The sequence below is a fragment of the Scyliorhinus torazame genome, chromosome 27 (assembly GCF_047496885.1).
Source record: "Scyliorhinus torazame isolate Kashiwa2021f chromosome 27, sScyTor2.1, whole genome shotgun sequence".
Lineage (NCBI taxonomy): Eukaryota > Metazoa > Chordata > Chondrichthyes > Carcharhiniformes > Scyliorhinidae > Scyliorhinus > Scyliorhinus torazame.
Genome location: NC_092733.1, coordinates 19109662 through 19136877, shown reverse-complemented (window position 1 = coordinate 19136877; position 27216 = coordinate 19109662). Strand labels below are relative to the sequence as shown.

The following is a 27216-nucleotide window of genomic DNA, read 5'->3' as shown; positions in this document are numbered from 1 at the left end:
AGGCCCATTCCAAGACCGGAGCATGGAAAAAAACAACACTGACACTGCTGGTGCACTTCAATTGGAAAGGCAAGCATTTGTTAATGGGTGGTCATCACGGATTAACTGGATTGGAAGGATAACAGGTTAAGTTTTTTAAAAAGTTGTCAAGCATTTTCTGATGGGGAAAGACAGTTTTTGTAAACAGCTCTGATCGATTTTGATGCCAACCCCATTTGTCTCCTGCCTTATGAGATGATGGGGTTAACCTGTCTGCAGAAAACCAGGGAACATGTTTTAAAATGTTTTAACATTTAACTTCAGGCAGCTAGATGGACGACCGACAGCAGGACGCAGAGAATGCTAACTCGACTCTGGCCCCAGCTGCCTTGATTCCATCGCCCTCTGGTGGCATCTTTTATTCACGATAGCTGGAATCCCCTGGTGCCCGCACGTCCCTGGGTTTTCAAACACTTAATCAGCAGGGGACACTCTTAGCATGCTAACCCTCTATTACGAGACCATAAGGCGCAGGAGCAGAATTAGGCCACCCGGCCCATCGAGACTGCTTCGCCATTCAATCATGGCTGATATGTTTCTCATCCCCATTCTCCTGCCTTCTCCCCGGATCCCCTTATTAATCACAAACCTATCTATCTCTGTCTTAAGGACACTCCGCGATTTGGGCCTCCACAGCCTTCTGCGGCAAAGAGTTCCACAGATTCACCAGCCTCTGGCTGAAGAAATTCCTCCTCATCTCAGTTTTAAAGGATCGTCCCTCCAGTCGGAGGCTGTGCCCTCGCGTTCTAGTCCTGCCTGCCAGTGCAAACATCCTCTCCACGTTCACTATCTAGGCCTCCGTATTCTGCAAGTTTTTTTAAAATTCTATCATCAACGAGAGCAAAGAAGCTGTTCATTTCACACCAATGGGGGCATTGAATGCTCAGTCCTCGCCTATCCACATACCGTGCGTTTCTTTCTCTCACAAGTGCTTCCCCTGAAAGGCACCTATGAGATTCATCTCAACCGAAGGGCAGCACGGTGGCAGTGGTTAGCACTGCTGCCTCACGGCGCCGAGGACCCGGCCCCAGGTCACTGTCCGTGTGGAGTTTGCACATTCTCCCCGTGCCTACGTGGTTCTCACCCCCACAAACCCAAAAGGATGAGCAAGGTAGGTGGATTGGCCACACTAAATCGGCCCTTAATTGGAAAAAATAATTGGGTACTCTAAATTTAAAAAAAAAAAACGGAACAACAGTAATATCATTGTGAGGATGTGGGGTACGTCCAAAATACAAGTGATTAGCACTGTGGCTTCACAGCGCCAGGGTCCCAGGTTCGATTCCCCGCTGGGTCACTGTCTGTGCGGAGTCTGCACGTTCTCCTCGTGCCTGCGTGGGTTTCCTCCGGGTGCTCCGGTTTCCTCCCGCAGTCCAAAGATGTGCAGGTTAGGTGGATTGGCCATGATAAATTGCCCTTAGTGACCAAAAAAAGCTTGATGGGGTTATTGGGTTACAGGGATGGGGTGGAAGAGAGGGCTTAAGTGGGTTGGTGCAGACTCAATGGGCTGAATGGCCTCCTTCTGCACTATGTTCTATGTTAATTGGAAAAAGAAATTGGCTACTCCAAAATTTATTTGAAAAGAGCTGTTCCTCTGGTAGCAAGCTCTACTCCGCAGGTAGAAGTGGGGAAGAGATTAGAGATTGACTATTTGTTAGGGAATAGCAAATCAACGTAGGACAGCGAGGGACTGCTCAGAGCATGTGAGAGACTTTGAGGGAGGCAGCAGAGTGTCGGGTGATTAGGAGTTCTGCAGCCTAAACCTTATTACTTTTACTCACCTGTAGCTGTAACCATGACAACTTTCTCCCATTCGCCACCCTCCAGAAACCAGAGCTCAAATCCAAATGCCAGATCCTCACCTGGTCCTATTCATCATTCACCCCTTCAAGGAGAATAAATGCAGCCTTTGACAGCAACACCTACACCTGGCAAGTAAAAATCCTCTTCCTCCTCCTTTAGCTCCAACCAAAGGTTTCAATATAAAATACTCATCCGTGTTTGAAACCCTCGGAGGCTGCATTCCTTCAGAAAAATATCACTTCGCCCTAAAATACACCTCAGTCATCCTTCCAACTCCATACTCTCGTGCACCCAGATCTCCTTTGTCCCAATGATTTGCCCCCCAACCCCGAAAATGTGAAATTGTCTATTTTGGCAGGTAGAATTAAAAAAGATTAACTAAATGTTGAGAGATTGCAGCGCTCGGAGGTGCAGAGGGATCTGGCTGGCCGAGTGCATGAATCACAAAAGGCTAGACTTGCAGGTACAGCAAGTACCTTCGGGCAGCACAGCGGTTAGCACTGCTGCCTCACACCGTCAAGAGTTCAAGTACAGCCTTGGGTGACTGTGAGGAGTTTGCACGATCTCCGCGTGTCTGCGTGGGTTTCCTCTCAGTCTGAAGATTAGATGGATTGACCATTATAAATTGCCCCTTAGTGTCTCACGCTTAGGTGGGGTTACAGGAATAGGGTGGGGGAGTGGGCCACTCTTTCAGAGGATCGGTGCAGACTCGATGGGCAGAATGGCCTCCTTCTGCGCTGTAGGGATTCTATGGATCTAAGTAATTAGGAAAGCTAATAGAATGTTACCATTTATTGGGAGGGGAATGGAATACAAAAGTAGGGAGGCTATGCTTCAGTTGTACAGGGCATTGCTTTATTTTTTATTATAAATTTAGAGTACCCAATTCATTTTTTCCAATGGAGGGGCAATTTAGCGTGGCCAATCCACCTACCCAGCACATCTTTGGGTTGTGGGGGCGAAACCCACGCAAACACAGGGAGAATGTGCAAACTCCACACGGACAGTGACCCAGAGCCGGGATCGAACCTGGGACCTCGGCGCCATGAGGCAGCAGGGCTCACCCACTGTGCCACCGTGCGGCCCCGTACAGGGCATTGCTGAGGCCACAATTGGGGGGGGGGGGGGGGTGGTGTTACAGTATTGGTCACCATTGGAAACAGTTCAGAGGTTTGCCAGACTAATACTTGGAATAGTTTGTCTTATGAGGAAAGGTTGGAGAGGTTAGGCTTGTATCAACTGGAGCTTAAAGAGGCGACTTGATTGAAACAAAGATCCTGAGAGGTATTGACAGGGTGTCTGTGGAGATGTTCCCTCTTGTGGGAGAATATAGAACTAGGGGGTCGACAAAGTCGGCACGGTAGCGCAGTGGTTAGCATTAGTGCTTCACAGCACCAGGGTCCCAGGTTCGATTCCTGGCTTGGGTCGATGTCTGTGCAGAACCTGCACGTTCTTCCTGTGTCTGCGTGGGTTTCCTCCAGGAGCTCCGGTTTCCTCCCAAAAGACTGTGCTGTTATGTAATTCTCCCTCAGTGTACCTGAACAGGCCGAAGTGTGGCAGCTCGGGGCTTTTCACGGTAACTTCACTAGTGTTAATGTAAGCCTATTTGTGACACTAATCAAGATTAAAATTAGGGGGTCCCCATTTAAAATGGATGAGGCAAATATTGCACGCGCAGAGGGTCGCGCGTCTTTGCAACTCTTCCTCAAAAGCAGAGGCTCTGAATATTTTTAAGGCAGAGGTGGATCGATTCTTGGTAAGCAATAGCGTTAACGTTTATGAGGGAGGGGTGGGGGTTGGTTGGTGGGATGCAGATGAGATTAATAAGGTGGTGGCTGACCTGATAGTAAACAGCAGAGCAAGCTCAAGGGGCTGAATTGCCTACTCCTGCTCCTTAATCGCATGCAGCTGGTTGACCAAGCTTTCAGTCACTCTTCCCTGGTCCTGAAATCCATGCCACTTCCATGAAGGACTTGGACATCCATTTCTTGGCATAGCGCAAAAGTTGTAATGTCACCCCTAACAAAATCCCTGTACAATTGTGCAGTATATTTTAAAAATTCAATCATTTATAGACTTCATAGTGCAGAAGGAGGCCATTCGGCCCATTGAGTCTGCACCGGCTCTTGGAAAGTGCACCCTACCCAGGCCCACATCTCCACCCCATCCCCATAACCCAATAAGCCCATCCAACACTAAGGGCAATTTGGGACACGAAGGGCAATTTATCATGGCCAATCCACCTAACCTGCACATCTTTGGACTGATGGAGGAAACCAGAGCACCCGGAGGAAACCCACGCAGACACGGGGAGAACGTGCAAACTCCGCAGAGACAGTGACCCAGCAGGGAATCGAACCTGGAGCTGTGAAGCAATTGTGCTAACCACTATGCTACCATGTTCCCCTAAGCAAGATTCCAGAGAGCAAAGCTGTGAATAGTCGAGGAAGAAATGCTGGCTGGAGCAGTTACTTATCTACACAAATCTGTTGTGGTTCTGCCGTCCACATGATGCTAAGCAGATAGAACATTCTGATGAGCATTGACACCATGGTACTCAAGTGCACCTCGCTCAGGAAGAGTCATGAGTACTCCCATTAAGCCAATGCAAAAGATTGTATCAGCCCTTCGTCAGATCTTGAATACAAGTTGCCGTGAATCTTTAACCTGGGGTAATAGGACAGCAGAGTCTTTGTGGTACAACGGGCATCGTCCCTATCTCTGGGCTAGAAGGTCTAGAGTCAAGTCCCAACTTCAAGATTTGGGTGGTCATAGGAGGAGTGCTCAAACACCCAACAGGTTGATTGCCAGCCTGCCAATCCTTCCAATGCGCACACGGGCAGGCGGTAAGGGTGGGAGCGTTTCCTGGTCAAGCACACTGCAGAAGGTAATGACAGACTACTGCAGCACTTTGCCAAGCCAAAGCCCTCCAAAAGTATTTGGGAGGTGGATTAGCAGCAATGTTGCAGGCGTCGGTTGGGCAAATCAAATTCAGCTCACAGACACTCTGGCCCTGGGGGACTACCTTCTGCCACTCAATCAATCTCTCCCATCTCCCACCTTCTCAGGCCGTCCATAGATACCCCGCCCAGCCCTTGCGGCAGTGGGTTAGCACTGCTGCCTCACAGCCCCAGGTTCAATTCCGGTCTCCGATGACAGGTCTGTGTGGAGTCTGCACTTTTCCCCCAGTGCCTGCGTGGGTTTCCTCCCACAGTCCAAAGATGTGCAGGTTGGGTGGATTGGCCATTCTAAATTGCCCCCTAGTGTCCAAAAAGGTTGTGTGGTGTTACTCGGTTTAGTAGGGTGCTCTTTCCAAGGGCCAGTGCAGACTCGATGGGCCAAATGGCCTTCTTTCTTCTGCACTGTAAATTCGCTGATTCTATGCTCAAAACCCATTCCATCTCTAACTGTGCCTCGTTCTGATGAAAGGTGATCAGTCCGAAATATTCCCCGTTTCTCTCGGTGCACAGCGGCAGCGCCTAAACTACTGGTTGTTTTGGTTTTTTTTTTTTTAAAACCCTCAAGCATTCAGTTTTTGATTTCAGCTCATACAGGATTGGACACCTTCTCTTCAAGGGCAAGACATTGTTTCCTCCTCACCACTTTACTTAGCAAAACGCTTTCGAAAAGCGCAGAGGGTCACCAAGCCTAACAACTAGCAACATGCACACTCGCCACCCTCTTATTCTAAAAACACCTCATGGGTTCTAATCTGTAACGACAATCTATAGGTATGTAATGAGAAAGATTGATAAAAAACTAGTGTAGGCCCCTTACTGTCAGAAACGGGGGAATTCATAACGGTGCATAAAAATGGCTGAGGAACTAAATCCGTACTTTGCTTCTGTCTTCACAAAGGAAGAGGTGGATGCTCAGCGAGACCTTGGTGTCCTTGTGCATCAGTCACTGAAAGTACACACGCAGACACAGCAGGCAGTAAAGAAGGCAAATGGTATGTTGGTCTCTCATAGCGAGGGGAACAGGGATGCTTCACTGCAATTGTATAGTGCAGTAGTGAGGCCACACCTGGAGTATTGTGCGCAGTTTTGGTGTCCTTGTCTGAAGGAGGATGTTCTTGCTATTGAGGGAGGGCAGCGAAGGTTTACCAGACTGATTCCTGGGATGGCGGGACTGTCATATGAGGAGAGATCAGGTCGGTTGGAATTATATTCATTGGAGTTTAGAAGAGTGAGACGGGATCTCTTGAAACTTATAAAATTCGAACAAAGAATGTCCCCGATGGTGGGGGGAGTCCAGAACTAGGGTTCATAGTTTGAGGATAAGGGGTAAAACTTTTAGGAATGAGGGGAGGAGAAATTTCTTCACCCAGAGAGAGCGGTGAATCTGTGGAATTTACTACCGCAGAAAGTAGTCGAGGCCAAAACATTGTGCAATTTCAGAAAGGAATTAGATATAGCCCTACGGTATGGGAGGCCGTTCAGCCAATCAAGTGTGCACCGACTCTCTGAAAAAGACCTCCTCAGCTTAGCCCCCCGCCCTATCCCAGTAACCCCGACCTCACCTACACATTTTTGGGGGGACACTTAGGGGGCAATCCACCTAACCTGCACATCTTTGGATGGTGGGAGGAAACCTATGCAGGCACTGGGAGAACAGACAAACTCCGCACAATCACCCGAGGTCGGAATTGAACCAAATTTTAGGCCAGTTCAGGTCATCAGTGAAAGTAATCGTTGTCAAGCTACTAGTTCATAAATATCCTGTAGGGAAGAAAATTACTCAACTTTACCTGGGCTAGGGCAGCACGGTGGCACAGTGGTTAGCACTGCTGCCTCACAGCGCTGAAGACCCGGGTTCGCTCCCGGCTCTGGATCACTGTCTGTGTGGAGTTTGCACATTCGCCCCATGTTTGCGTGGGTTTCACCCCCACAACCCAAAGATGTGAAGGGTAGGTGGATTGGCCACACTAAATTGCCCCTTGATTGGAAAAAATAATTGGATACTCAAATTTATTTTTTAAAAGACACATATTGCAAGAGACTGAAAATGTATTTATTTCCACAGGGTGGCAGCAGAGAACACACCTAATATATAATCCAGAAGAGTGCAGCCCTATGCTTTGAGTGGCAGGAGATTCAGTGAATTCAGATCTTCGACACAGATGGTGTAGCTAGCAACCCCCTCCCTGTTCTTAGCAACTTGGCCTGATTCACAACAAGTCGTCAGGATGTAGCGCGGTTTGCCCCATCTATTTTGTACGTGGAGTAGCGCCAGGAAATAGATACAGCAGTAAGATGAAGGATGGAGAGCAGGCTACAGTCGCCTGGGACTATGGCGACCTTCTATTCCACTACGAGGAGAGCTTGGCAGGCTTTCTAAAGGATTCGGCACTGGCAGCACCACGTCCCCATCACACGGCAACCCAAGAGAGACTGCCATTTATTATAAATATTGGCCAAGGCTAAAAAGGGTGAACTCCCCATAATCTATGAAACAATGCCATTGGACCTGGCGCATTCCAAGAAATGCAACACCTCAACATTAGAAGTGGCACTTGTGGGAGCACTCCCTCCATACTGTGGTAGTGCCAACCCGGATTTTGGGTGCTCACGTGCGATTGCAAACAATAGGAGAGAAGAGGGAGTACAGCCAAAAGCTCAAGTGGTCAAGAGTTTAAAGCCAGGAATGTCCCCTTTGCTACATTCACTGGGATCATTGAGCTCTCCGCGCTGCCTGCAATACTGCCAATCAGGATTGGTGCCCTAAACAGGGAATCCACTTCATGTTTGCCTTCTGCCTACAGTTTAAAACCTTGCTCGCGGCAAGCCTCAGTCTAAATGGGTCAAACGCCAGCGAGCAAACCTGGCCTCCCTCACGGCGGGCATCCAAAAATCCAATCAGCATTGCTCGCGCCACTGTCACGACTCCGGTTCGATTCCTCTTGCTGCTGTTTCACCAGCCGATGTACACCCGCATTATATTTTGAATCCTCTCCCATATTTTTTGCCGAGTGTTACAAGGTGGAGGTAGATGAATTCTTGTTAGGCCAGGGAATCAAAGGGTATCGGGGAGGGAGGGGGTAGATGGAAATGCTGAACTCAAACAAAACAGATCAGCCATGATCTTATCAAATGGCGGAGCAGGCTCGAGGGGCCGAATGGCCTACTTCTGCCCCTATTTCATATGTATGCAAGTGTGTAACAGTAGAAATCTCTCCCACTTTCACAGGCCGTCACTGATTGTGTGCTGGAAGGATTTTACGGGTTGTGGCCACATTATGAACACAACTTCCTCGGCCATCAAGTCCTGGGGTGGGACTCAAATCCGGAGTTTCCGGCTCAAGAGACGCCCGGAAAATGGTTCAAAGGCAGCGAGGTTAATCCCGAGGATCAGTTGATGTGGGGAAGCTTGGGACATTAGTTTTTTTGTTTAAAAAATGTCCTTCATCACATGTGAAAACCAACAGTTGACTTAGGAATTTTTACGATCTGAACAGTTGGATGCCATGAGTTTGAGGGGTGGGGGCTAGGAATATGGAGATGGACAAACAGTGCCACCGTGCTGCCCTAGCCACTGCAGAATAATAAACGTTAGGAATTGGACTGCTATTTCAGAGCAGGACAGGAGAATGGAGGAGGTCTCGTGGCTCGGCGGGGTAGCATCCTGGAAAGAACGTTTGGGGGGCACTCGGCCATCGCTCTACGTGGCTCCAGATGGAAGAAGCATGCGCGTGAAGTTGCCGCAGCGACGTGCAAGTGGAAATGTAGCAACGCCACGCTGCAGGAGGACAGGAAAAGAAAAACTACAAACTCAACAATTCATCGTCTTAATAGGTCTATTTCTCAACAGTGAAACCATTTACAAACTTCAATAAATATTTAACAAAAAAATTTTGGATACACTGTACAAAAAAATCAAGAGCAATTAAACTGACCAGCAGCTGTTTTAAGTTTGTCCCGACAGCTGTGCAATACATCAAAAAGTTTTAAGGATGACACTGCTTTGCCCACAAAGAAATTCAAGTACTGTATTACACATACTCCATAAATTAAAGGTTCTTTTAAACTTTCTTTCATATTAATTTGACAAATAAAATACTATTTACAAAATGTTTCCCCCTTCTTTCCCTGAGATTGGGCTCAGTCACAGCACACACAGGTTTACATTTTTTTTTCTTTTTTAAAAAAAAACACAGACGCCTGATCAGGATGGCTTATTGTTTGTCTTCCTTTTGTTTTTTTTAAGATTCAAGTTTGGCAGGAGTTTGTTGGCGAGAGAGAGAAATGCAGAGAGAAGCGCACGCACAGCGGTGGAAAGAGGTATAACGGCAAGAGGAGAGATTTTGGTACAGCAGGCAACTTCGCCAGGATCTCCGGGGTGACTTTTTTTTGGTTGGTGCCAGTGTGTTCAGAGGTGGCTTGAAGGTAGGGTAAGTGGGATTTCAAGGATACCAGACGAAGGAGGGAATTTGATTCCCTATACACGTTGCCTCAGACCCCGGATAACAGGATATCAAGAAACCTTCCAAATGCATTCTAACCATCACACATTTTAAAAAAAAAAATCTTGACAGACAGAGGCGGTATTCTTTGTGAGAATCTAGATTCCACCGCATCATTTAAGACATGCTCCGCACATTTTCCGAATAGAGTTACAGGGAAACGCTACTGAAAAAACAATACAAACAGAATCCTTCAATGGGATCGGGAGAAACGCCAAAATAATGGTTCCGCTCCTCACAGCCCTGCACACTGAACAGCATTTTGCTAGGACCACCGCCGCATTTCAACCCCGCTTTAGGGACTCAAGTTGCGCAATCAACCCTTTTTTTTTTTTAATGGCTCCTGTTTTGGGGAAATGGCAGTGAGAAGGACGAGGCCATCGGGGAGGGGCACGGCTTGCTCAGTGAGGACCCAATTCAGAGAACCTGTATACAATCGTAATGTAACCGTACAAGGCTGAGGAGGGCTTAGTGCGGGTCATGTGCAAATGTTAAAAGCTCTGCAGAAAAACCAACGACTTCAGCCAGAAATCCTAAATGAGTTGAATTGTAAGAACACTGAATTGGAGAAATACTGCTTAATTGAGTGAGTGAAATCAGAGCTGTGCTGGGAATGGAACACTGCCATTTTTGGCACTGTGTCAGCATCACATTCTCCAGTCAGATGGCCAAGGATACGAGAGAGCAAAAAGAGAGAGCGAGAGAGAGAGCAAAGAGAGCGAGAGAGAGAGCAAAGAGAGCGAGCGAGAGAGCAAAGAGAGCGAGCGAGAGAGCAAAGAGAGCGAGAGAGAGAGCAAAAGAGAGCGAGAGAGAGAGCAAAGAGAGTGAGAGAGCAGAGAGCGAGAGAGAGAGCAAAGAGAGCGAGAGAGCAGAGAGAGCAAAGAGAGAGAGAGAAGAGGGGGAGAGAGAAAACAAGAGAGAGAGAGAGAGGTGAGAAGAGATTGAGAAAAGAAAGAGAGAAGAGTGGAGAGGAGAGAGAGAGAGAGAGAGAGAAAAGAAGAGGTAGAGAGAGAGAAAAGGAGAGAGAGAGAGAGAAAAGGAGAAGAGAGTGAGAGAGAGAGAAAAGAGAGAGAGAGAGAGAAGGGAAAGAAAATAGGAGAGAAAGAAAAGAGCGAGAGAGCACGTGAGTCACAGTCAGAGTGAAACTGTCCCTTTCCTCGCCCTGGCCACTGTAACACAAGCCCAGGAGTGGGTTCCTGCTGCAAGCGAGGGTCATGGTGACAGGACACTGAAAGTTAATTTCAAGTAGAACCCTCTCTGTAAACAGCCCACCACAGCAGAGATTTACCCAGGACTCTCCCAGTCCAGACCTTCTGGCTAACAGTAGGTTGATTATAAATTCTTTGACCCATTATTCTTTGACCATTAGGCAACAAAGTGGAGAATACACTCGGAATTGATGGGATTAAACCACACCGCTCCACCTTCCCTCCTAATAATCATGCCTCCTCCAAACAGATACTGCAAAAGAAGAACACCTTCCATCGCCGTACAATCACTTTGCAGGTAACTGCAACGAAGCTGACAACTAACACTCGGCTCCGTCAAATGGCTGGCGGCCCTCGGGCAGATCAACCCACTCATTGCCAGCTTAGCAGTTGCGTGCCAGTCTGACACCCTCCCCACCCCCAAACAGTGGCGGTTCCAGCGCAATGGAAACACTTCCCCACCTCAGACAGGATTCGGAAGCTGGAGGGGCATTTTAAACTCCACCCTCAGCAGACAAAACGTGGGGCAAGCTCCTGGAGCAGCTGCCGTGACAATACTGCGCACGTGGAATGACTTGGTTAAGTTTGTACCTGTCGCTTCTACACACAAAAGGAAAAAAGGACTTCACTGCAACATAGGAAGACTGGAGACAGGCAGAATCCCGAATTTCAACCAAAGCGTTCTCGAACCAGCATCATGAGCTTTTTCTTGCCCTTGTAGGTCTGTTTGAGGTTGTCTATAAACTGTGTAAACTGAATGTGCCCATCCTGAGCCATCAGGAAGGTCTCCCGAGCTTTGCTGAGGAATTCTATGAACTCGCCATAATGGCGGGGGCTGATGTGCGTCAGGCGCGAGTGCGTGGTGCTGATGTACGCGTCGATCGTCGCGTTGAGCAGCTGGCAGAGCGGGGCCTTCTCCGTCGACATGAGCTTCCCGGAATTCCTCCGGCCGGGAACGCCAGCCAGGCCTGGAGCAGACATGGTCCACCTCCTCAGAATGTCCGACAGCACAGGGGCGCACTGCACGCTCTTGATGACCAGCGGCACAATGGCAGCCAACTCGTTCTTGCCCAGCGAGTGGCTGAGGGAGCAGGCCCACAGGACGTCATTGATGGCTGTGTGAGTGTCCTGGTTGTAGGCGACATTGAGGTGGGAGAGGGCAAGGCTCGCCATTTTGTAGGCCCTGATCGGGAAGCCCCTGTGTTCCATGTATCGAGCGATGGTGAACAAGTGCGAGTAGCTCATCCCCGTGGAAGCAGAGTCCAGGACGATCTGGTACGCTGTTTCAAAGGCTACGTGGTTCTTTTCGCACAGCGTCAGGGCCGACAGTGCGCAGTTCTGGGGGTCCTTCATTGTACACTGGAGTGCAAGTGTCCGGGCACAACTATCCAGCTCCTCGCGCTGGGTATAGTCCAGATTCAAGCGCAAAACAGTGGCATGAGATGTTACCGTGGCAGCTACAATCGTAGTCGCTTCAGTTGGTGTGAATAGAGAATACCAATTCTGCATTATATTCATCAAGGCACAGACCCCTGGAAAGATACAAGAGATAGATTCCTTAAGCACTGCTGTTGAGTACGGTTTGGGATATCTGCTAAAATATATGCAAGCTCTACAAATAAAAATTTGCCATTCAAGGCCTCTGAACATCCTGATGCTCCATACAGCCAATGAAGTACTTCTGAAGCGGAGTCACTGTTGGTGACGTTGGTACAAAAGCCAGTCAAGTTTGCACTCTGGTCACAAAGTCAGCTTTGAAACAAAAGGCCAGGCACAGGTGGTGGTCTAATGGTCCTGCTGCTGGACTCTTAATCCAGAGACCCAGGGTAACATTCTGGGGACTTGGTTTCAAATATGATAGGAAATGTAGGAGGAGGCCATTCGGCCCATCGAGTCTGCACTGGCCCTTGAAAGACCACCCTACTTAAGCCCACACCCCTACCCTTTCCCCAAAACCCAGTAACCCCATTAACCCTTTTTCTGGACACTAAGGGCAATTTATCATGGCCAATCCACCTAACCTGCACGTCTTTGGACTGTGGGAGGAAACCGGAGCACCCGGAGGAAACCCACGCAGACACAGGGAGAACGCGCAGACTCCACCCAAGCCGGGAATCGAACCTGGAGATGTGAAGTGACCGTGCTAACCACTGTGCTACCGTGCCACCCATCCCACCGGATGTTGACATTTTAATTCGACAATTTTTAAAAAACAACAAAAAAAACGGGAATTGTAACTCCAATGATGACCATGAAACCATTGTCGATTTGTCGTTAAAAACCCATCTGGTTCACTAATGTCTCTTTCAGGGAAGGAAATCAGCCATCCTTACTGGGTCTGGCCTACATGTGACTCCAGACTCCCAGCAATGTGGTTGAGTCTGAAAATGTGCAGGGGCGGCACAGTGGCTAGCACTGCTGCCTCATGGCACTGAGGTCCCAGCCCCGGGTCATTGCCGTGTGGAGTTTGCACATTCTCCCCATGTCTGTGTGGGTCTCACCCCCACAACCTAAAAGATGTGCAGGGTAGGTGGATTGGCCACGCCTAATTGCTCCTTAATTGGGAAAATAATTAATTGGGTACTCAAGACTCTGAAAATGTGCTCTGAAATGCCACTCATTTGAAGGGCAATTAGGGATGGACAATAAATGCTGGCCCGCCGTGAATGAATAGAAAAAAGGCGATCGCCACAAATTTTACATCATCCCAGAGGTCCGGAGTGGTTTAAAATCCCCATCTGAAAGACCAAGGTAACAGGTTGTCTCAAGTACTGCACTGGAGCAAGAGTGGGCCATTCAGCCCTTCGAGGCGCTCCATCATTTAGTAATATATGTTTTTAAAATGTAGAAATCTATCGATCTCCATCTTGAACATACTCAACGACCGGGCCTCTGGAGGTGAATTCCAAAGATTTACCCACCACCGAGACGACATTTCGCCTCATCTCGGTCTGAAATGGCCTGCCCCTTATTCCCAGGCACTGCCCAGAAACCCCCCCAGTCCCTCTCCCTGTATCTACCTGGTCAAGCCCTGCAAGAATTTGTATGTTTGAAGATGATCACCTCGACAATAAAAGTCCAAGTCTATTTAATGTTTCCTCATGGGACAATCTACCCATCCCAGAAATTAATTTAATGAAACAATTTAATGAAACTTTAATTTACTTTCTTCTATGGCAAGGAGACCAAAATTGCGCTCAACAATCCGGGTATCAAACTGGGTTTTGCACCCTAATTTCTGGGAGTGTCGCTTGAACCATGTGCACACTCGCTCAGAGACCAGAGTGCCGTGGCTAGGCTCAAAAAGGTAACATCCGTCACCAAGGAAGGACAAGAAGGTCAGAGAGTGAGATCTGGCTGACCTCAACTGTTGTGCCAGTGTCACAATTAATTACAACACCCCTTGGTGCTGAATGTGGGGCAAGAACGAACCAGTCTAGGGTAGATAGCACATTATGCGTTTCACCCTGTGGTTTACTCTGAATTGTCATCTAAAAGCAAGCCACGCAGTTGAAGGGCAATTAGAGATGGGTAACAAATGCTGGCCTTGCCACCAAACCCACAAGCCCATGCAAGAATAAAAATACAGACTTCATTATTACTTACCAACTTCTGTAGCACAGCTGACCAGCCAGCGGACCATCTCGCGACGACGCCAGTTCATTGTCGACAGCGTCATTCTCATTACCTGCAGGTAGGAAGTACATTTAGTCAAGCTCCAATAAAAAAAGTAAAAAAAAGAGGCATTAATGATATAAAAGAAAAAAACCCAGACCCCTTTAAAATCACAATTTCACAGGACGCATCGAGGGCCATGGCCAGGAAAGCCTTGTTGCAGAGCACAGGATGGTGTTGCAGAGCACAGGATGGTGTTGCAGAGCACAGGATGGTGTTGCAGAGCACAGGATGGTGTTGCAGAGCACAGGATGGTGTTGCAGAGCACAGGATGGTGTTGCAGAGCACAGGATGGTGTTGCAGAGCACAGGATGGTGTTGCAGAGCACAGGATGGTGTTGCAGAGCACAGGATGGTGTTGCAGAGCACAGGATGGTGTTGCAGAGCACAGGATGGTGTTGCAGAGCACAGGATGGTGTTGCAGAGCACAGGATGGTGTTGCAGAGCACAGGATGGTGTTGCAGAGCACAGGATGGTGTTGCAGAGCACAGGATGGTGTTGCAGAGCACAGGATGGTGTTGCAGAGCACAGGATGGTGTTGCAGAGCACAGGATGGTGTTGCAGAGCACAGGATGGTGTTGCAGAGCACAGGATGGTGTTGCAGAGCACAGGATGGTGTTGCAGAGCACAGGATGGTGTTGCAGAGCACAGGATGGTGTTGCAGAGCACAGGATGGTGTTGCAGAGCACAGGATGGTGTTGCAGAGCACAGGATGGTGTTGCAGAGCACAGGATGGTGTTGCAGAGCACAGGATGGTGTTGCAGAGCACAGGATGGTGTTGCAGAGCACAGGATGGTGTTGCAGAGCACAGGATGGTGTTGCAGAGCACAGGATGGTGTTGCAGAGCACAGGATGGTGTTGCAGAGCACAGGATGGTGTTGCAGAGCACAGGATGGTGTACACACACACACACACACACACACACTCGCCAGCTCCAGAGATCCTACTTTCAACAGTACAAGCAAAAACAAAAAAGGGGGCAATACTCTATAAACTGTACCCCAACCACTGCACCACAATGAAGATCCAGGGATGAGGGACCATGGCATACAAACTGCACAATGAAGCAGTCGACACATGTGGCTCATGCAATTCCCCAAGCAAACTGCTACACAAGTCACTTCTGTTCACTTGGGAAAAGGCGTGCGGCATGGATGAATCCCAGTAAATGCTCACGATACCTTGCCATGTGCAAGGAGAGGTGGTCAGGTTTTAATAGAAGTCACACCGCTGAAACACAGCAAGAGACTACAGAACCCCTACCATCCTTGGCCGACCCCCATCAAAATCTACAGGTTTGAAACGCACAAAAACCATTATTTCTTGATAGTCTTCAAGTTCACTCCCAACTAATTTTGCCCTCAGTGCTGCTCGACACAATGTTTGGAAGATTCTCAAATTAGCACACGAGGGTGCGAGTTGAAGTTTGGAACAAACTTAAGAGGAGCCAATTATTTTTTTTCCAATTAAGGGGCAATTTAGGGTGGCCAATCCACCTACCCTGCACATCTTTGTGTGTTGTGGGGGTGAGACCCACACAGACACGGAGAGAATGTGCAAACTCCACACGGACAGTGACATGGGGCCGGGATCGAACCCGGGTCCTCAGCGCCATGAGGCAGCAGTGCTAACCAGTGCACCGCCGTGCTGCCCCTCTCATCAACCATACGTGAAACAACTCTGTTGGTGCACGTTCCAAGCTAGTGCTGCAAACAGTTTCAAACACTCTCTCTCACATCGAGACACGACAGGGTTAGTAACTGGGACAGTAACCGTGGGCAATTGCAGTCGGTCATCGATCACCGGTAGCTACAGGAGATTGACCTGACTAGGCAGAAGTCGGCTTCTCTCCATCCTTTCAAATTAAATGAAGCCTTTTGTAGCTTAATACATGGTGCAAAATCCTTTCCACATGTTGAAAAATATGGCACAATGCCACGAGATAAACAACATTCTAAATACCTTCCCATTATCTCCAGATTTCACTATGACTTCCCAACTTGGGTTCATCCAAGGCTTTGTTACCCATAGCCCAAGACCCATTGACCCATCACACCCATGCTCGCTGACCTACATGCACTCCCAATCTGGCAACACAATTTTAAAATTCTCAGCCTTATTTCCCAAATCCTTCCATGGCCGCACACTTGGCCTCACCATGACCTCTCTCTAATCTCCTGCAGTCCCACAACTCAGACACCGGTCTTTTCTAACTCCGGCCTCTTGAATATCCCCGATGTTAATCGCTCCGCCACTGGCAACAGTGCCCCGGACACAAACCTGTGGCATTCACTCCCGAAACCTAGACTCCTTTTAAGTGCTCGTTTCGGCAGCACATATACCAAGATGCTCCTTAAAATCTAGCTTTTTTTGCATCAAACTTTTGGCCACTTGTTCTGCTACATCATGCAGCTTAGTGTCAAGTATGCTTCTGTGAAGCATGTCAAGACATTTTATTGCAATAATGCAAGTTGTTGTTTAGAAAATATCAACCAGTATCCTAAATTCTGCACGTCATTGTGACAAAAAAATAAAGAGAACATGAAAAAGACAAATTGACTGCAATATCATGATTGAAAACAGGCCAACCTGTAGTCCTAGTTCCAGGGACACATTGAGGAGTGTAATGTCGGGTGCACAGCTTGGTGGTGTAGCGGTTTTGCAAGCATCCTGTGCTAGTTTGTATATGAGCGAAGGGGAATGAATGTTCTGTTGAATGGACTCCAAGACCACTCGCAGCCACTTTGGGTCTCCTGCAACAAGAGGGAATGAGCATTAAACGATCGCTGAAGCAGGCGACAGAAGTAATACTTAAAATACAGGGGCAAGTCTGAACAGCAGCCCAGGACCTGGGTACACGGAGGGAGAATTCAGAATGCCCAATTCACCTAACAAGCACGTCTTTCGGAATTTGTGGGAGGAAACCGGAGGAAACCCACGCAGACACGGGGAGAACGCGCAGACTCCGCACAGACAGTGATCCAAGCCAGGAATCGAACCTGGGACCTTGGTGCTGTGAAGCAAAAGTGCTAACCACTGTGCTATATATTGTTACGATCCCAGCTGATGTTACTACTGGACAAGTTAGATCCCAGAATAAAACCTGGTTTGATTGGTCCTAACTTCTATTTTATTTTTTTTAAAGTGAGGTAGGTTACTGAACAAATTTGCAGGAGTCTATGAACCTTTAACGAAGAATAAACTAAGAAAAATGAACTATATTACACCAAACAAGGTTGGAAAGATCTCAAAACAAACACACAAGAAAACAATTCAATATCACTATTCTTTCACCCTGGCTATATCTTTGCAGACACAAAAAAAAAATTCAGGAAGGTAAATTCACCCCATCTCTTTCTTATTCATTTACAGATATGGGTATCGCTGGCTAGGCCAGCATTTATGGTCCACCCTTAATTGCCCTCGAAGGTGGCGCTGAGCTGCCTTCTTGAACTGGGGTAGTCAATGTGGTGTAGGGAGAGCCCCAGGATTTTGACCCAGTGACAGTGAAGGAGCAGCACTATAGTTACAAGTCAGAATGGCAAGTGGTTAGTGGGGAGCCTCAAGGTAGCGGTGCTCCCATGTATCCGCTACCCTTGTCCTCTGAAGTGGTAGCGGCCGTGTGTTTGCAAGATGCTATCCAGTGAATCTCCAAAGTAACTGACAGATGCAACCAAAGCAGATTCTATGGATTTCCCAACAATCAACCCAGACTCTGGTCTCGCTCACGAGGGTTTCCAATTTCCACGTAGAAGAACATTCCTTAGAATTAACTTCAAACGGCGCTCCCACTCGGCTGACTTCAACCAGGATCCATCTCCAGAGTTTCAGTCTCACCTTCCAAGGTTCCTATCCTCTGGATCTCCATGTACACTTGAGCTTCACCTTCCAGCATGCTTTGAGAACTTCAACTGTGCCAACTAAACACCGTGGCTCCAAAAAACCCGACAACATTGCATGGAGTCACCCTACTTAGGCAGCCTTGGATCTCCAGGGCTTCTCTTGAGCCCACTTTGCTTCAGGTCTGCACCCTTTAATTCAGAGCCTATTGCTCTGCACATTTCTCTTGCCTTTGCTTAGCAGGAGATTTCTGATCTCTACCCTTGTCCCAAACCTTGCCCCACTGCCCAGTTTAGGATCTTCTCCCATTTCCCTACAACATGTCCTCTTGAATGGCGCTCTTCAGGTCACCTGACCTGCAGTTACACACATGCATTTTTTCTTCCATCTGTGCATGTTTGCAAGGCCAGTTGCCAACCTAATTTCAGAGTCAACCACATTGCAGTGGATCTAGAATCACATGTAGGCCAGACCAGACAAGGAAGGCAGATTTCCTTCTTTAAAGGACCTTAATGAACCAGATGAACTTTCTTGGAGGTCAGAGGGCGGCACATGGCACAGTGGTTAGCACTACTGTCTATGGCGCCGAAGACCTGGTTCGAATCCCAGCCCTGGATCACTGTCCATGTGGAGTTTGCACATTCTCCCCGTGTTTGCGTGGGTTTCGCCCCCACAACCCAAAGATGTGCAGGTTAGGTGGATTGGCAATGCTAAATTGCCTCTTAATTGGAAAAATGGATAATTGGGTACTTTAAATTTATATTAAAAAACTATTCCGGAGGTCATTAAAGACAATGCAGAAACCAAACACAAAGGGGCAGCATGGCAGCATAGTGGTTTGTACAGTTGCTTCAAAGTTCCAGGGTCCCAGGTTCGATTCCCCGGCTGGGTCACTGTCTGTGTGGAGTCTGCACGTTCTCCCCGTGTCTGCGTGGGATTCCTCAGGGTGCTCCAGTTTCCTCCCAGTCCAAAGATGTGCAGGTTAGGTGAATTGGCCATGATAAATTGCCCTGAGTGTCCAAGAAAGGTTGGGAGGGGTTACTGGGATAGGTTGGAATTGTGGGCTTAAGTGGGGTGCTCTTTCCAAGGGCCGGTGCAGACCCGATGGGCCGAATAGCCTCCTGCTGCACTGTAAATTCTATGAACTCCATAACAGGGACGTGAAAATTACTGTTAAGAAATAAAATCAATACAAAAAACCCCAAAAATTTCCAGTGTTATATTTAGACTTCTAAAGAGTGATTATTGGGGGAGGGGGCAGAAGCTGAAGTGGAAGCAGAACACATCACCACGGATGTTTTGACAAGCTCACTTTGCAGGAAACCGTGTTCAGAAACTGTTTTGAAAGCAGGTCCAGTAAAAGCAGGAGTCTTCTGGTAGAACACTTGGTTGAGAAACGTTGGGAAGAGGAATTGATACACGAGCAAGGGAATTGCAGAACCTCCAGAGTCTGAAATGAATTTCTACAAACCGTTGCATAGCTACCAGGGTTACCTCACTGTATCATTGCGCAATCTAGTTTAGCTCTTGCTATTCGTCAGCACGCCAAGTGGTGACCATGGGTCTTTCAAACTTCCCCATCATGGCAACCGTGGGTGACTTGGTTGTTGGGAACTCTGCTTCGTCCGATCTTTAATGCGGTCTGGCTGCTTCCTTAGTGGTTGGCCTCTTGTTCTCCTCCCATTCATCCTTCCAAAAGGGGATTAGGTTATAACCACAGATAACACCTCCAAAGAAATAGATTAGTCTTCTTTTGACATTGTTTAATGGTTTTCTCGTTCTTCTGGACTCATTCAGTACCTCTCCATTAGCTCTTTCGTCCACCCAGCTTACCCTTAGTAACCTCGTTAAGCAATGCACTGAAAAGCTGCAGATTTTCATCTCTCCCTATTAATATAAACTAAGTGATAATGTTAATTTAACTTGTGCTAAATGGGTTTCTTTTATTCAACAATGTCGCCGAGTCTTCGTCAACTCCGAATTAATTTCTGCGCAACAACAACCAGTTGCCTGCAGATGGCACTATGAATATTCTCAGTAGTTTGCAAGCAATGGAAGCACTGGAGGGAGCAGCTGGTCCCACCCACAAACCTCCGGGTCCAAAATGGTTCCAATGCAAATAGAGGATGCAAATAGAGGCCAACAGTCGCAGCAGCAAGAGCTAAATGGGGGGGGGGGGGGGGGGGGGAGAGAGAGAGAGAGAGAGAGAGAGAGAGAGAGAGAGAGAGAGAGAGAGAGAGAGAGAGAGAGAGAGAGAGAGAGTGGGCAAAGGTTGTCCTCAGGAATGCAACTCTGGCTTTAACCTCGGTTCACATGGGAAGCCATGCTTCACGGGTTTCACTTATTAAAGTGTCGATTTTCAGGAATCCAATCATCACTTTTAAGTGAGGACTCCCTCCATAGGAATTCGGTTGAGGCAAGTTCATTTGTAGAGCGAAAAGGGTTGAGCTCGGAAGGAGTGTGCCTACCTTTTGCAAAGGGACTTCACTGGACATTAAAACCGGGACTTTAAAGGGGGTCTGCTCTTAGAGACAAAAAAGGCCAGAAGTGCACAGGACAGTCCATGCCCAAGCAGGCCAATACTACAACTACGTATGAAGATACGAATCAGGAGAAGACGACGACCATTCAGCCCCTCGATACTGCTCCACAAGATCGTGGCTGATCAGATTGTGGCCTCAACTGCACATTCCCACTGACCCGGATCTACATCAAAGCCATTGGACAAAAAGACACACTGCTAACTTGGACATCGACTTGTGCATCCACAATTTTCAACCATCTCAAATGTTTGTTTCAATCTTTTCTTTAACCTCCTCTAACCATGCCGCAAAACAAAGGATTTCGCCAGTTGAATTTGTTGCTGAGGTGGGGGGAGGCGATCTGCTCCCCACAAACTGCAATTCACAACAATAGGACCCAAACCAAAATGTAAAACCCACACAGGGACAGGGAACATGTAACACGAGATGTACAACTAACTGTGCTTGGAGGTGATCAGTGCCCGGTCTTACCTTTCGCAGCAGTTAACATGGTGGACGCCAGCTCACACTGCTGAGTTTCAAGGTGCCCGAGGATGAACCAACGTGGGTAGCGGCTTGGGTCCACTAATGCTACAAGGTGCGGGTGAGAGCCATCGCCTGCTGGCGCCATAGATTCCAGCACTGGCAGCCTGGAAGGAAGAGAATTGTAAAACAAGGTGAGCGAAGGGTCGCACTCTGGACACAACTCAAAATGTTTAAACAATGGTATCAGGTGGCATGCAGGAAAAAAATAAGTTAATTCTGGAAGCACATTGCACAACAGTGAGTAAAAATGTACAACGCAATTCTCCACCCCACTGTGGATGATGGGGGCCAATTAAATATTTTAAAACCAGGATTGATAGATTGTGTGTTCGGTCAGAGGTAGAGCAACGGTAGATGAATAGAAGCTAAAGTGTATAAACATTGGGACAAGCCAAGTCGAGGGGCTTGATCCCTGTTCCTATGATCCCATCTCACTTTCTGTTTCAGAACTCTTCCCCCCCCCCCCCCCCCCCCCCCCCCCCCCCCCCGTGTGTGCGTGGGTTTCCTCCGGGAGCTCCGGTTTCCTCCCACAGTCCAAAGACATGCAGGTTAGGTGGATTGGCCATGCTAAATTGCACTTAGTGTCCAAAAAGGTTAGGAGGGGTTATTGGGTTACGGGGATAGGGTGGAAGTGAGGGCTTAAGTGGGTCGGTGCAGACTCGATGGGTCGAATGGCCTCCTTCTGCACTATGTTCTATAATTCTTCACCATCCACCACATATATGCAGCACAGTCAGTGACGCTGTGTTAAAGAACAGATTTAACACGTGCAATTTCTCAGCTTCAGCCCCGCATCTCCTCCCCCCCCCCCCCCCCCCCCGAACAACCCTGCCGACTAGAACGGCGATAATCTGTCTTCTTTCTGCAAGAACTGCTCTCAAATGACCACCTGACTCCCACAGGAGATGGCAGAGACTCCGAGGCACATGTTTTACCACCAATGGCAGGCACACACCAGAGGAATTTCTCAAATTCTCATTTTGCATTCTTTTCCCATACCAATTCACCAAGTTTAACGAGTGCCTTCTCTTCAACTACCAGCACTTTTGCCCCCAAATACACAACACTGAGCACCGCCACCTACTCAAGGGCAATAAGTGCTGGCCTGACTAGTGACACCCTACATCCTGTGGAAGAACTTTTAAAGACCATGGTTTGAAATCGGGGCTTGTTCACCAACCATGATCCCACAAAGATTAAATACATTTACTAAGTGCCAAATATTTCACAATGAGTTATAGAAAATGCTTAATCGTTTGTATATTAAAATAACTGTCATCAACCTCGAATACAGTACGAAGTCTTACAACACCAGGTTAAAGTCCAACAGGTTTGTTTCGATAACCTCAAATAGTAAAAGCAAAAGAAATTTTTGGACAGAGGGAGCACAAGCCTCAGTCAATGTGAGCAATCAGCGTGTACCTCACTTCGCTTGCCCCTTGCTTTGTACGCGAATCACTTCAGTCAAACCGGTAGAAGAGAAAAATATACGGACGGAAATCAGCGGAACATGGCAGCCCTGCACGCAATCCAGTCAACTAAATGGCTCGTGGCCCATCTGGGCTCTGACTGCGACCTGGGTGTGGCCCCCGGGCCACAGGATGCCCATCACTGGATTAGAGGGTTGTACGTGTAGGAAGGATGGGAGTGGAGCATGGACTGGTCGGGCCAAATGGTCAGTTTCTGTTCAACTGTACTTTGTGCAACCCAGAAAGCTTTCACACAAGGGAATTGCAGATCAGAGGGCCGATACCTGCAAGAAAAACATACTTGCGGCAGCTCTCTGGAAAAATGTGGTTTAGAGAGGGAAGCCTCTTCGGCTAATTAGTTAGGTCTGTGGTTAGTACCGTTCAGTCACAGAATTACTGAATCTGCTCAGGCGGCCGTGGAAGGGAACCCACGCAGAGATAAGCAACAGATGAGCGATGCCTCATTAGACAAGTTTTCCTCATGACGGCTGCCACCAACTTCCAACCCACATTCTTTTCATGCGACAGCACAGGCTCACTGCGGCGGGCGTCAAAACAGGAACCTCCCTTACAGATACCGCTCATGTGTCTCCGAAACATCACATGAAAACTGCAACTATCAGAAGACCCAGAAAGAGGGGGGTGGGGAACGACATAGTAATGCTCCAGCCTCAGAAATGACTCACTTAACAATATGCATGCTGCATATTCCCTGCTCGTTAAGAACAGCACACGCTTGCAATTGCCAATTTGGTTCAAATTTCCCCACCTGTAAGAAATATTCATTGCACTCCTCCAATGCACAAAACCCAACGTGACCATGTTCTTCCCATCTACCAGGTACCTTACTCACGTACGTTATATGAATCAGGGTAACGCCATGTCCAGAGATCCCTCGAGCAGCTTTACAATCCTGGTTTTTCCGACGCCTGCAGTAAAACAGCACACTCGCCGTGCAGTGGGCAACAGCTGTCGCATGTGCGCGGAGTTTTAAAATGTTTCCCCTCAAGGGTTTCACCTACCTCATTGCTCTTAAAGACACTTTGTAGGCCAGGTCAGGGTCATGGAGCAGGAGAGCTTTGAACAGGTATCTTGCAAAAGTGTGCATGGGGACACTTTCCCGGTGCACTACCTCGCCCAGGCCGCTGAATGGACCTCCTGAAGAAATATAAAAGCCATTCTATTAAATGCCCATTTTCTCCAAAGCGGAGGATTCTGAGAATAGGCAGGTACTCTTTTTTTTTTTACAAAAATACGATGCTCTTTCTTGATAATTTGCTCTGTGGCACAAAACTGAGGTGCGCGTCACCGTGGGCCCAGATCCACTCCCTGGGCCCCGCGAGTTGCACCGAGAGGCAACAATGAGCCATAATCGGCCTCAGCGTTCTTGGGCTGCGGCGGGGGTAGGGACTGAGAAAACCCCAGGCTTCCATTCCTCAATGCTCCTGACCAAGGAGTGTAACAGTGATGCAGAAACGAGGGCGGATGCACACATCGAACAGCCTCCGTTATCAGGGTTCACATACAAAGACTTGGCCATTCAGAGCACGGTGTCAGGGCTGCCTGAATCTATGAAATGAGGTTTGAATGGGAGTCGACATCTTCACGAGTAATAACCTAGTCTATGCTCAATAATGCATTGTTGGCTACCAACGGCATCAGTGTTCAGTTACTGTTGTGGTCAGGTGCCTTTAAATAAGGAAAACGCAACATTGTGCTAACTACCCCTAATCTTGCCAGAGTGCTTTTGACAGAAGTTCGGAACGGATCGCCATTTTACAATATTTGGCAATACGGCCCTGCCTTACAGCTCCTACAGTGAAGAGGCACAGAAACTGGGTGATTGGGTTTCTGTTTGACTTAGGGGGAATCTACAAATGTTAGGCCAGCATGTAGAGAGCACACTGTAGCAAGCGCACAAACAAACGCTTTTTAAAAAAACGTAGCGGTCAAAGCTAGATTATAGCGACATCCAGCAAAATGGCATTAATCCCAAGTAATCTAAATAAATTGGGTCAAGTCATGAAAAAGGAGAGAGAGCGAACAAAAGCGAGCAAGAATGTATGTTTGTGTTTTCAAGCTGTAGTTTAACCTTTATCTTGCCAAGTAACCACGCTCCCGGCACTGCACTAATGTCAATGTGGTTAATAAGCAAAAGGTTAACTCTTCAGTGGGTTTTTTGTTGCACAATGGAAATTTTTGAGACCGATCTCTTTCTCCTAGAACACAGATCCACACAATACAGAACAACGTAATCCTCCATTCTGAGCAGACGGCAGAATAACCCTGCGGTCAAAATCTCCACTATATAGTGCAGTATGCAACAAATAAAAAGCAAGCTACCGGTGCAAACCACAGGAGCTTCTAAGGATGAATTAGATCTCCAGTTAAAGGGTGAATTTCTGAAGAAAACAAAAACACCTCCTACGAAACAGTTCCCGAAAAAGGTTTCCAGCGCAGGGAATGAAGAAATGCAAACAACAAAATGTGATCCGACGAAGCAAGGACTTGGGCTTCAATTGGTGCACCGATTCAGTGTTGAAGAGCTGGTCCAGGTTAAGAAAATATGCGTCCACTCTAACAATGGACTCTAGCACTCTGACAAGCGCAGAGGATTCAGGTTTAATCCAAGGGCCTGGCTCAATCCTGAATGTTTAGCCACAAACGTCCTGGAAGGGCTTGGTCGGTCCTTGGAGCTTGCATGCAGACAGTACATTTTACATCACAATTCCCCACAACCACCCCTCCCTGACCAATGGGTAAACTTCTGGGAGAGGCGGAGCAATAAAATTGCACGGTCAATTTCAGGAGGAAAGGACCACCAAGATTTCTCTCCAAGTTCCCACAGACCATCCCACGATTATTTCTAAACCATAAAAACCAAATCAATTGGAGTTAAATGAGGCCAGGCATCTCGTACAAGCCAATTATTTCAACTAAAAAAATAAACCCACGAGATTTGCAGCTCGGCTGTCTCAGGTGATGATAAGCTTATTGTTCTGCCTTCAACCCGTGCCAGAGTTGTTGCAGCAACAGTGGTCTCTGCCTCCGGTTCAGGGAAAATGGGCCAGGGTTTTCAATCTTCATTGCCATTCCATGGGCCACCACTGGGAGATGCACGCCTCGAGCAGGACTGGGGTCTATCCACATCCATCTCCATCTCCAGGCTATCGGGCCGCATTCACGCACAACAGGCGGCATGGTGGCAGAGTGGCTAGCATTGCTGCCTCACAGCATCCAGGTTCAATTCGGCCTTGGGTGACTGCCTTGTGGAGTTTGTACATTCTCCCAATGTCTGCGTGGGTCCAAGATGTGCAGGTTAAGTGGATTTGCCATGATAAATTCCCTCGAAGGATAGGTGGGGTTACAGGGATAGGGCATGGGTCTAGGTACGGTACAGTCCTCAAGAGGGCCAGTGCAGACCCAATGGGCTAAATGGTCTCCTTCTGCACTATAGGGATTGTAGGTGGTGAGGCAGGGAAGGGCAACACCTGGGAAACATCTTTAGCAAAAATTCAAAACCATCAGGCACATGCACAGAATGAGCGAACCACACAGACAGATTAACAAAAGCATTTCTCTCTCGCAAATTAAAAATATTTTTTTACCTTCCAGTAATAAGAGTGCCTGCTTACGCAAAACTTGAACTAGCCGTTCATCAAATTCCATTTGAGAAAGCATTGATATAAGCTGTTCTTCATTCCGACAGACTTTGTCCTGGGCATAGAGACCTTCTGGCATTAACCTCTGCTGCCCTAGTCCTATTAAGGCCACCTCAAGTGCAAGGGCGTAGTAGGACTCGCCAGTGTTGCTGCTGCCAGGAATTGGAAAGTGCTGATAGATTGGCTTCCGAATATCATTTATTGAATCTGAAAACAACCAAACATCCAAGTGAGCGGATCTATTTACAGGTGGACTTTTTTCAACAAAAAGAAGAAACCCAGAACGTATGTGGTTGGACAGGGCAAAGCAAGAGGAGAGATGGTGCACAGAAGAAAGTAAGACAGATAACGGTCAAGATGAATAGTTTGTGGTTTTCACAGAAAAATGGATGGAATCCCCACGCTGGTGAGAATCGCACAAGCCCATGGAGCAAGAAAAAGCACAACGCACACACACAATGTTCAGTCACCAGTGACCCAGTGAATGATTCATTGCTTGACACATCTTTCAAGATTTAACACTTGGTATTAAAGAGCATCAGTGTTCACACATAGGCTGTTTTGGGCTTTCCCCATCAAACATTTAAAAGCAGAGCAGAAACAATCACGTTGACTGATCGGAGTTTTCAGAAAGAAACATTTCAACAGACAGCTCAACTCCAGTTGGGAGGAGTGAATACTTTGCCCACAACCCATTGTGCTCCTCCTGATCAATAAATTCTAATCAGGTGCACTTGTGAGCTGCAGAATATAGGGGGCGTAGAGTAAAAAGTCTTGTTACGCTACTTTCATAGTGTCAAGATTTTAAAATACGGGACCATTTTAAATGGGGAAAAAGGCAATACAGGTTCACAAACCATTTCCGTTACAAGTACCACTAGAACTGTGCAACTTTAGTTCATCGTGGTGGCCAAGTCCTTTTCAGTGAACGGAATGGTTACTGAAAGAGGATTGGATTGTGGGCAAAATCTTGGAAAGGTTTACAAGAGAT

The 27216-nt window shown here is 47.7% G+C and overlaps 1 protein-coding gene across 2 annotated transcripts in view; it reads right to left on the bottom strand.

Annotated features, from left to right (window-relative positions):
- Positions 1–8620: 8620 nt before the first annotated feature.
- Positions 8621–27216, bottom strand: part of LOC140403275 (zinc finger SWIM domain-containing protein 5-like) — a 93968-nt gene continuing 75372 nt past the window's right edge. For both annotated transcript variants that reach the window (XM_072491063.1, XM_072491064.1), the window contains exons 10-15: positions 26172–26432; positions 23586–23721; positions 21041–21198; positions 16776–16939; positions 14119–14200; positions 8621–12044 (exon numbers count right to left, since the gene is read on the bottom strand). In XM_072491063.1, coding sequence (XP_072347164.1) covers positions 11182–12044; positions 14119–14200; positions 16776–16939; positions 21041–21198; positions 23586–23721; positions 26172–26432 — 1664 coding nt within the window. In that variant the 3' untranslated portion in view covers positions 8621–11181. The remainder of the gene's footprint in view (positions 12045–14118; positions 14201–16775; positions 16940–21040; positions 21199–23585; positions 23722–26171; positions 26433–27216) is intronic.